At 37.1% G+C, this 12073-nt stretch overlaps 1 protein-coding gene across 1 annotated transcript in view; it reads right to left on the bottom strand.

Moving 5' to 3' along the window:
• LOC106872413 (pancreatic triacylglycerol lipase) overlaps window positions 1-12073 on the bottom strand; it is a 75770-nt gene that overhangs the window by 8877 nt on the left and 54820 nt on the right. The window contains exons 5-8 of the mRNA XM_014919409.3: window positions 11206-11322; window positions 7996-8112; window positions 6894-7009; window positions 4118-4241 (exon numbers count right to left, since the gene is read on the bottom strand). Of these exons, the coding sequence (XP_014774895.2) occupies window positions 4118-4241; window positions 6894-7009; window positions 7996-8112; window positions 11206-11322 (474 nt within the window). The remainder of the gene's footprint in view (window positions 1-4117; window positions 4242-6893; window positions 7010-7995; window positions 8113-11205; window positions 11323-12073) is intronic.

The following is a 12073-nucleotide window of genomic DNA, read 5'->3' as shown; positions in this document are numbered from 1 at the left end:
TCTCTTTGTATATCATTCTTGTCCTTTTCTGTTACTACACGATTGATCACCTGTTCTTTATTCACTGTCTTTAGTAGTTTTTCTGTGCTGCTCAGTAAATAATCTACTAGGCTTTTTCTTTCCATCTGTACACATTCTTCTACTGCTATTAAGCTTCTTCCACCCTAGTCTCTCCTCAAATACAGCCAGTTGATACCAGCTTTCAGATGATGGGCTCCATACATTGTCAACAACTTTCTAATTTTTATATCGTTTTTGGTGTAGTCTATAATTCCAGCTCCATATATGATTAAGGGTACTGCTCTTGAATTTATTGCTTCGATAAGATTTTTTGGATTCAGTTTTGACTGCAATAATTTTCTTACTCTCCTTGTGTACTCCTAACTGGTAATTTGTTTCATTTTTTCATTTTTTTTTTTTTTTTTTCATCTGCTTCCAGTATTCTCAAGTACTTATACCACTGCCCTTTCTCAACTGCTCTCATTGTTTGCCCGTTTGAAATTTCAATTCCCCTGGCTTCTTTTAAATCTTCCTTGTTTCATTTTCAACACAGCACACTTTTCTATCCCAAGTTCCATACCTACATCATTTGAGAAAATGCAAATAGTATGTACAAGCCTTTCAAGCAGTTTTTTAAATTTTTTACATAAACTCTTTTATCATCCATGAAAAGGAGATGATTTTTCTGACCATTTCCTTTTCCCAAATCGTAAGCTATTTGAACTTTCCGTAGTATCATAGTGAGTGTGTGATGCCCAATATAAATAGTAACAGAGGTAAGCTATCACCTTGGAACATTCCACATCTGATGTTCACTTTTCTGAGTCTTTGTTTTCCTCTGATTAATTCAGTATTCCAATGTTTCGTACTTTCATTAAGCATTTTCTCCGTTTTTTGCTTTTTCAAACATCTGTGTGGTACCATGTCATGTTTTTTGTAATCAGTTCCATTAATCTGCATCTATGATTTCTAATTATCATTTTATCAACTAATAACTGATTATTATTATTATTATTATTATTATTATTAATTATTATTATTATCATTATAATTTCTTTTTATCTCAGGTTTTGTTTGAACTCATGGATTCTTGCATGTGTGGTGGGCTTGCAGCCTACAGTACCATGCTTTTCAACTGTCTATTACTTTCCTGATTATTCTGGCCGTACGAAGGAGACAAACCTTTTGTAACAGTTCTACTGGGCACCCGATTCCAGTTTCCTTTATATTCCTCTTGATGCTTTCTGATACTGTCCTCAAGAACCCAACAATAATTGGCACTATCTTCACCTTCTTCATTTTCCATAGCCAGTCTGTTTTGTAGTTAAGAGGGTTGTATATATTTACTTTTTGCCTTCCTTCTTGACTATTCATGGATCTAAGGGACACACAACATCAACTATATAGCATATCTGTTTGAATTGGGAAATCCCAGAGGATTTTGCAAGTCTCTGACTCCACCACTCTCTGTGGTTTGTGCTCATATTATGTCTTGCCTCTTTCTAGCCCTCACTTTTTGAACAGTTTCCAATGTAGCACTTTTGCTAATTTATTATATCACCACAACTTGTTGGGATTTTGGGCAAGTCTACAGCATTCGTTTGTGATATGGGCAACGGTTTTGCCCACTCTTTAACAGTTCTACTGGGCACTCTATCCCAATTTCCTTTATATTCCTCTTGATGCCTTCTGATACTGTTCCCAAGAACCCAACAATAATTAGCACTATCTTCACCTTCTTTATTTTCCATAGCCAGGCTATTTTGTACTTAAGGGGGTTGTATTTATTATTATTATTATTATTATTATTATTATTATTATTATTATTATTATTGAGTGAGAGAGCAGTGCATGCCATCAAAGTGACACTGGGGTAAAATATACGAAGCCCATTATACCCATCATGACTACCCGTCTGATAAGGGTACACCAGGCACATGCATCACAACCATATGTGTGCGACATGGTGATCTCATATCAAGGTAAACAGCGCATGACCTCGCAGGTGGAGCCCAAATAGAATTTTCTTCAGGTTGAGTAGCCCATCCCGCTGAAAAGGTCCCTGAATAAGGGTTGTTTAAGGATGTTGAGCAAAACACCCATGTTTCCAAAGGTGAATTATTCAAACCCCAAAGAATTCCTCACAACACATGGCTATGATGCTCCCCCACTGTATCTGCTCATGATGAGAGATGCACATATCGTCAGCCGCCAAGGGACATGCTCAACTGGTCAAGGTCAAACAACTGACAAGCAAATCTGTGGTATTGAGCAGAATATTTGCTGTAGCCCATCTTTTTATACCAAGACAAAACAATGTACATGATAACACTTCCAATCAATTAAGATCAGAAACCATGATGGTCACTGCCTGGTACTGCATCAGGGCATTTATTATTATTATTATTATTATTATTATCATGTTATTTTTCTTCTTTCTTCAAATTTTCTTCCATTTCTCGCCGAGTCTTTTCCGTACACCTAGGGCAGAGAAACTCATTGTATGCATTCCCAGTTTACACACGCAAATTCACAGGTAAAACATGTATTTAAGAAAAAACAAAAAAAAATTCATGAATGGATGTTGTTTTCACAGCGATAATGCTCTTTTCAGTACATGAGTCGTTCCAGTTAGCACGATTTTTTGCACTTCCTGTAGGGATGGTAAGCCTGGTATCATTTTCAAATAGGTTTCAGTACCTTTTTTTTATCATTCCTAGAGATCCTACAATCACTGGTATGGTAGTCGCCTTGAGGTGCCACATTTTTTCAATTTCTATTAGCAAGTCTTTATATTTACTGATCTTGTCAAATTCTTTCGCCGCTATATTATGATCAGAGGGAATACTCATGTCAATTAATAAACACGTCTTCTTTGTCTGATCTTTTATAATAATATCCGGTTTATTAGCTTTTATAGTCTTGTCGGTATGTACGGGGAAGTCCCAGAGAATCGATACATTTTCTCCCTCAGTCACAGCTTCAGGATGGTGTTTATACCATTTGTCAGCGGTTTTGATTTTATAATGCTGACATATTGTCCAGTGTAAATACTGGCCAACTCTGTCATGTCTTACTTTATATTCTACAGGTGCTAAGACTCTACACCCTGAGATTAGGTGGTCTATAGTTTCAATCGCATTGTTACAATTATTATTATTATTATTATTATTATTATTATTATTATTATTATTATTATTATTGTTGTTATTATTATTATTATTATTATTTCCATAAAATAAATCATTACTATTTTATAACCAGTAAACACAGGAAGAAAGTGAGATACTATCTACCTATATGTACCTCTATATTAACATTAGTATTTGAATATATTTTGTATTATTGACTATTATACTTTCCAATATGTGAAGTATATTGTCATTACTATGCACATACGTGTATGAATAAATATATTTATTTACATATGTAGTCATTTGGATATGTTTTGTACAATAATTATTATACTTATTAATACTGACTATAGCTACTAATACTAATTACAGCTGCCAATACTAATCATAGCCCCTAATACAAATTGTATCTATTAATACTAATTATATCCACCAATATTAATTACAGTCATCAGTTCTAATTATATCCACAAATACTAATTATAGCCACTAATGCTAATTATGGCCACCAATATTAATTATAGCTCTAGGGTGGCAAGCTGGTAGAATTGTTAGCATGCCAAGCAAAATACTAAGCCACAATTTGCCCATCTTTCTGTTTTGAGTTCAAATTCTGCCGAGATCATCTTCACCTTCCATCCTTTCAGAATCGATAAAACAAGAACCAGCTAAGGTCTGGAGCTGATGTAATTGACTTATTCTGCTCCCCTAAAATTGCTGGCCTTGAGCCAAAATTTGAAACCAGTATTAATTATAACTTGAATAATAATTTTGGTTGCCAGTACTAGTTATAATCATCAATATTGATTATAGCTACAAAAACTAGTTATATTCCCCATTGAAGTGGCTGTCCTATACTGTCCACATGCCCTGCACTTCTCCATACTAAACAACTGATTGTTACAAAGAATGGTGGTAGACATACACAATATCTTCAGAATTTCAGTGAAATGTTGAAAAAGTGAAGACTTCATTTAACTTACAGCAGAAAGGTTCTATATCAGAAGTTTCCAAATACATCTTTACATTGGTTTCTCCCTTTGGTGGTATATATTGATCAGCATGCAGTCCCATATGAGCTCCAACCACTGGGGAACACTTCTGGGCCTGGAGTAATAAGACAGGATAAAGAGTGAATGTGTGTGTGTATGTGCATGTGTGTATGCGCATGTGTGTGTGTGTGTGTGTGTGTGTGTGTGTGTGTGCATGAGAGGAGGGGGGAGAGAGAAAGAGGGGATGAGAAAAGCAAGAAATGGCAGCTGTTCTCAATGACAAGTATTTGAAACAAAATAAAAAGCATACACATTGAAAAAATATTTATGGTTCAGTCTGAGGTAGAGGAAAGACAGTATCCCTGACCATTTTGTAGTGTCTCTGTGACTAATGGGAACTAATGGGTGCAGGTTTGGTTGTACAGTTGAGAAATTTAGTTTGCAACCACAATGGATCTGAGTTTTGTATCAATGTATGACATTCTGGACGATCTTCTACCTTCTGAGTGGAATCAGTTAACAGGAATGGTCAGTTTGAGGTTTGTACCTGTTCATAGATGGTAGACTTAATCTGTTCAACTTAACTACCTGGATTGTAGAGTGTCTTTAACAGAGCCCACTCTACTTCAAATATTCAAACCAGTTTGCTGGTTTGAGGTTATTTAATGAGGTTTGTATCTTCTGTCATTTCCTGCCACTTTGGAGGCTGTGAGAAAGATTAGGGGTGCTATCTTTCTTCCTTAAAGTAAGACAGTAAAAAAAAAAGGATTAATTAAACATGTTTAGTGAGAGTGGACACTAATTTAAAGTATAAAAGTGATCATGGAAAAGTTCAGTAAATGCGCTTTTGAGAAGCATGTGTAATGGAAGACAGTTTTTAAACAAATAATTTAATTTATTAAATTATTACAAGAGCTAACAAGTAAAAAGAGTGTAGCCTGTATGTGTGTGAGTTAGAGAAAGCATTACAACTTATGTTTGAACAATAGATTCAGTTGGAAATCGTTAGAAGCTAATAGGAATGGAGCTAGCTTAAATGAAACTATACAGTTCATTATGAGGCAGAGCTGTGGATGATGTCATCCAGAATTTCACTGAGCGAAGTTAGCGTAAATGAAATAGGCTGTTCAAGAGGTGACAAGACAAGAGCCGATATAACTCAGAGTTAGCTGCACAAAGTTGGTGGGGGAAAACCAAGAGCTGTTCCATGTTGAAAAAGGAATGTTGCTAGTCTGCCATCTTTTCACCAACCGCCTAGAACTCCTGCTTCTCTTCATGGACAGAGAACTGCTTCTAGAATTCATATGCACCAAGCCCTGATTGGCTGGCATATACCATAGCACACCTGTACTATGGCGCAACAACCAAAATAATTTTCTGGACTCACTACACATGCATCATATATGTATATATATTAATCTTGTATGAAGCATGATTCAAAATGCATCATGCATATATTAAATGTGTGGAGGCGCAATGGCCCAGTGGTTAGGGCAGTGGACTTGCGGTCATAATAGGATAGCGGTTTCAATTCCCAGACTGGGCGTTGTGAGTGTTTATTGAGCAAAAACACCTAAAGCTCCACGAGGCTCTGGCAGGGGATGGTGGTGAACCCTGCTGTACTCTTTCACCACAACTTTCTCTCACTATTACTTCCTGTTTCTGTTGTGCCTGTAATTCAAAGGGTCAGCCTTGTCACACTGTGTCACACTGAATATCTCCGAGAACTACGTTAAGGGTACCCATATCTGTGGAGTGCTCAGCCACTTGCACGTTAATTTCACGAGCAGGCTGTTCCGTTGATTGGATCAACTAGAACCCTCGACGTCGTAAGCAATGGAGTGTCAACAACAACAACATATTAAATGTATATGAAACTTGTGCTGACATACTTTCAGATAAAATAATCAGCTTATTGTATACTATACTCAGGTGCACTACAACTTGTCAGAAAAGAGTAAAAGAGAGGAGAAAAAACAGACATATAAGTCAAGTAATAAAAGACAGCAATGATAACCAAAAATACATGCATGTTACACAGGATAAAGCACAAAAAGACAGAAAACTAAACAGTAAAAGAGCCATAAAGAGCAAAGGGTAGAAAGGCATGCCAGGAGTGGTGTTGGTGAATTTCAGGAAGCATGGAATTTTTGAAGAATATAGTGTCTTAACAGCTGACGACCAATATAGGTAGTTTACTCCATGCTTCAACAGTTCTAAACTTGAAAAAATGTTTTGGGGAGTATGGGTGCTGTACTGTTTTTTGATTTTATAAGTGCATCCATGGGTAGTAGAACTATTGAATTCAAAAAGGTGGTTAAAGTTGTTGTTGGAAAGAGGGTAGATAATCTTGTGGACTTCTGTCAACTTAACTACACGAGATGTTAAAAATATGGTAAGTAACTTATGGTAGGCAACTGTCTGGTTGCACATCTCTGGAGATCTTCTGGTAGATTGAAATTCCAAACAAGATGGGATCCCAGACTGGAGATACTGTAAGTGTGAGTGTACCATAACCATACATAACTTTAAACAGATAGTTGACTGGCAATGGTTATATTGAGAAATGCAAAAGCACCTTCAGTCTTTTTGAGGATTTTACAATAAATTTTTATTAAACATGCATGAAACATGCTTTAAACATGCATCAAGACTATAACAAACTTGTATTAAACATGCACCAGACATACACCAAACTTGCATTGAATTTATATAAACATTTATATCAAAATGTATCGAACACACCCCAAACATGTTTGAAACAAACCTGAAAATCATCATAGGTGTTACATTTGAAGCCGAGAAAACCACATTTACTGTTGATAGATTCAGTAAAGTAATGGACAGCCCTCATATGGTCACAGGCCACAAATTTGGTCAAACCTACAAAAATAGTAAAGGAAAAAAACAGCCATAAAAACAATCAAAAATACATATCAGAGAAATTCAGTGGAAGTAGTGTTGTTGCTGTAGACATCAACAAAGCTTTTGGCTGTTTCATATACAAATATATCAAGACTTCCCAATTACACACTCCACCTATCTTTTAGCTCTTGAATCAGTAGCTTTCTATCTGATCATACCATCATGGCATGTGTTGACTGAGTTCTTTTTATCTTACACTCAGTCAACTCTGGTGGGTATCAGGGATCAGCTCTGTTCCCTACTCTCTTCCTTCTATACGTCAACTACATCCAACTACACTTACTCTAATGCAGATGACATGACCTTTCATTCCTTCTTAACTCATTCCAACCATACATCATCCACATGCAGCATAAACACATATACCAAACCTGCATTGATTCCATAAACAGAGACCTTAAGAGAATTCTTCAGTTGATCCATATCAACTTTGTTTCTTTTAACAACCCCACCCCAAAAAAAAAACTGAAGTGATACACTTATCATGAAAACATCACCACACTGCGGCGCCACTAAACAGGAGCAGCACACAGCTTGAGGACACACAGCTACACCAAATGCTAGGCCACACCATCCCCCCAAGGATCTCTCCAAGTAGAAGTACATCTTTAGTGTAGTGAGAATGAGCTTTCTCTTCAGAATTGGAAAATATTTCAGCCCCAACAACTTCTGACACTCTACAAAGCTTTATGAGGCCCACAATAGAGTACTGCACTACTACACACTCTGTTACACACACAGATATCCTGGACAATATCCAGAGAAGCGCCTCTCAACTAATTGCTGTTCAGTCACTAATGTACATGATCCAGTCTTTGGTCCACAGGTATACTGTCTCCTCTCTTTGTTTTTTATATCACTATTATAATGGAGTCTACTCTTTGGGTGCCCCTAATCCACTTAGTTTTCCACCTCTTACCAAATAAAAATTAAAGTTTACTTACCTCCCTCAATTCCATTAATTGCAAGAAATGTAAAAGGATCTTTGGCACAACCTGGCTGATGATTTCCTCCATTTGGAAAATAGTCTACATGACCACAAGCTTGATGCATACCAAAACCTGAAAGACATGGTATTTGTACAGTAAACTATATAATTATTTATGAAATGTTTGAAGCTTACTAAAATATTAAATGATTACAGAAAACTATAAAAATGTGAAATATTTATAGCTTACAATATTGTCAAATAGCACATTTGAAGTCTTAGTTCTTTGTTAGTCAGCTAGAGATTATATAATGCTTTCACTATATGATAAGATGACATGTTAGCAGTACACACTAGGCACAAGGCCCAAAATTTTGTGGGAGGCTCAAGGCCTGAAATTGATCAATTAGATCAACCCCAGTACACAACTGGTACATAATTTAGTGACCCCGAAAGGATGAAAGGCAAAGTCGACCACAGCGGAATTTGAACTCAGAATGAGTAAACATATATACATTGAATGAAATATATTTGAACTGCTAACCATGACTTCCTCTCCCCCAGACCACCCTCTCTTACTATCCCCTATCTCTGTTACAATTTGTCACTCTGTCTTTTTCTTATTATCACCCATCTTTATTACTTTCAGTCACTCTATCTCTTCTCATTACTCCCTCTTCTATCACACAGATTTCCAATACTCTTTCCTTTCGTTTTTTCCCTATCATACCACTCGTGTGGTGTTTTTAGTCAATCTCCTTACCAATATGTTGTTGCCAATTTAAAGCGGTGAGCTGGCATATCAACTGCATATCAACTGTCTTTACACTCTGGATTCAAATGCTGCCAGAATCAACTTTGCCTTTCATTCTATGACTGGGGTCGATTTAATCAACTTAATCCCACCCACAAAATTACTAGCCTTGTATCAAACTTTGAAACCAATATGTTGTTTGTTTTTTACTGTCTATTACTCCTTCTTTTACCACCATCTCATTCCTGCCACTTTCTCTCAACATAATCTCTCTTCTTTTACCCTCTCACTCTTGTTCTACTATCATTACTCTCTCTCTCTCTCTCTCCCTCTCTCTCTCTCTCTCTCTCTCTCACTCCCTCTCTCTCTCTCTCTCTCTCTCTCTCTCTCTCTCTCTCTCTCTCTCTCTCTCTCTCTCTGGTATTTATTTTATCAACCCCAAATGATGAAAGGCAAAGTTGACCTCAGTGGGATTTGAATGCAGAATGTAATGACGGATGAAATGCCACTGAGCATTTTTCCTGGCATGCTGACGATTCTGCTAGCTCACCACCGTTAATTAAGCAATTATTAAATTTACCTAAGTAATTAAATGAAATACTGGTACCTGTACATTAGTATAAAGATGAAAGTTCATTAATACTGTACTGTGCAATGTACTACTCTGTGCAAGATACCAGTAAACTAGTTTGGTGGCCGTGGGAATTTGAAATTCCTGAAATGTGATTATAAGAGGTTCCTGATCGTCAGTGTCTGAAAAGTTGGTGTTGTACCTTTATGGCAAATATTCTTTTTAGTGCTGGTGTTATGTCAAAATGCACCCAAAACATTCTATAAAGTTGTTGGTGAATGAAAGGGGACAACTTAGAGTTAAATGGTCTTTTCAGAGTTACTGAGGATTCAACAACCCCTCTAGGGCTGATGCTGTGATAAAATTCACCAGGTACATTTTAAAAGTTGTTGGGGACATGATGGGTATCTAACCACAGAAACCATGCCAAGAATAGAATAGATGAGAGAGATGTAGTTCCCTGGTACATTTCGGAAGATAGAAACTGGAAATACTAACTCACTACTTGGACCAGGTTTGGAAGAACAGACATCAATGATGATGATGATGATGATGATGATGATGATGATGATGATGATGATGATGACGACGACGACGACGACGACGACGACGAAGACGATGACGACGACGAAGACGATGACGACGACAAAGACGATGACGACGGTGATGATGATGATGATGATGATAGGGATGAGGATGATGATGATAGGGATGAGGATGATGATGATGGCAACTCTCACATGAACAGGTTAACATCACCTTTTCTACAGATAATGATGATGATAGTAACACCGACCACTATGATGACCACAATGTCAGAAACAAGGGTGATGCTGAAATATATCTGAGGTAGATTATGATATGAAATACACTCTGAATACAATTTGAAAATAATAAAAGCCAAGAGCTTTAGAAGAACTGAGATTTGATTTTATGGTCACAGAGACAATAATTTATTTCTTTTAAATTCAGAAAGTATTTTAATATTTAAGTTACTTATTCAAAATCCCTTGTGTCTAAAAAATGGGAAATGTAAACCAAATGTATGTGCATGCGTGCGTGTGTGTGTGTGTGTGTGTGTGTGTGTGTGTGATTGTGTGTGTATGTGTGTGTGCGTGTGTGTGTGTGTGTGTGTGTGTGTGCGTGTTTTGTTAGTAGTGATGGTGGTGGTTGTGGTGCTGTTTAAATCCAGGCCATCTTTAATCAAGCAGATTTATGATCAAAGACACTCAAGCTGTGACCATCACATTTGTTTCCTCAGATATAATGAGTCTTATTTATAATAGTGGAAGCGCAATGACCCAGTAAGGGCAGTGGACTCGCGGTCATAGGATCGCTGTTTCGATTTCCAGACCAGGTGCTGTGAGTGTTTATTGAGTGAAAACACCTGTAGCTCCACGAGGCTCCAGCAGGGTGTGGTGGCGAACCCTGCTGCATTCTTCCACCACAACTTTCACTCATTCTTTCTTCCTGTTTTTGTTGTGCCTGTAATTCAAAGGGCCAGCCTTGTCACACTCTGTGTCATGCTGAATCTCCCTAAGAACTACGTTAAGGGTACACGTGTCTGTGGAGTGCTCAGCCACTTGCACATTAATTTCACAAGCAGGCTGTTCCATTGATCAGATTAACTGGAACCCTTGTTGTTGTAACCGACGGACTGCCATAACGAATCTTAATAAACAAGGATATGATATGAGGTTGATTTGGCTATTATTTATTATAAGTCAAGCAACCATGTGGTTGTGAGTTAATGTCTCAGTGTGTGTATATCTGCATATATGTGTGAGTGTGTGTGTGTGTGTGTGTGTGTGTGTGTGTGTGTGTGTGTGTGCGCGTGTGTGTGTGCATGTGCATGTGTGTATGATGGTGATGTAGGTGCCTCAAAGAAAAGTACATCTTACCTAAACGCAAAATGTTCCGTGCATCACTGTGAATTGTGTCCACAAAAGTAGCATCTGAAGAGTCCAGCCTTACCTTTGTAGCAGTTCCTTCAAAATAGGGTCCAGCAGGGTCAAGACCTGGGGGAAAATTAGAATGAATAACAACAGTGATAGTGGTCAATAAATTTCGATTAGATATGATAGACATTAGACCTGTGAAGACATGTACATCATTTACAAACTTACTTATAGACACACTGCCTCAGTACATTAATTAATATATGAATATCTGCATTTATAAATATATACAAATATACATATATGCATACATGCATACATATATACATATATAGTAGATAGGTACAGTGTAATCCGTAAGCAGGAGAGGTGCAGCCGGAGAGTGCAAAGTTCAGAATAAATAATCTAGAATGAAAAAAAGTAGAGAGTCCAGAAGTTCATGTGTGATGAGTAGAGACAGGATTAGCTGGTGCGACCACGTGAGCGTGTGCTATGTATGGGAGAATTTATGAAAAAACAACAGACGAAGACAGGTGGTGTAAACAACAAATGGATGTATTAGTATAACACTCGGGAATAGAGAAAGTCTTTAACATTTTGAGCCTACGCTCTTCAACAGAAAGGAACACAGAAAGACTTGTTTCTTTCTGTGTTCCTTTCTGTTGAAGAGCGTAGGCTCGAAATGTTAAAGACTTTCTCTATTCCCGAGTGTTATACTAATACATCCATTTGTTGTTTACACCACCTGTCTTCGTCTGTTGTTTTTTCGTGAATTCTCCTATACATATATACATACATACATACATACATACATATAATGTTTTAATTGTTTTTTTGGAACCAAAACAATGTAAGTTATAATGTAAATTAG

Source organism: Octopus bimaculoides, chromosome 8, assembly GCF_046866305.1.
Source record: "Octopus bimaculoides isolate indiv1 chromosome 8, ASM4686630v1, whole genome shotgun sequence".
NCBI lineage: Eukaryota > Metazoa > Mollusca > Cephalopoda > Octopoda > Octopodidae > Octopus > Octopus bimaculoides.
Note: the sequence above shows the minus strand (reverse complement) of the source record. Positions and strands in the feature narration are given on the sequence as shown.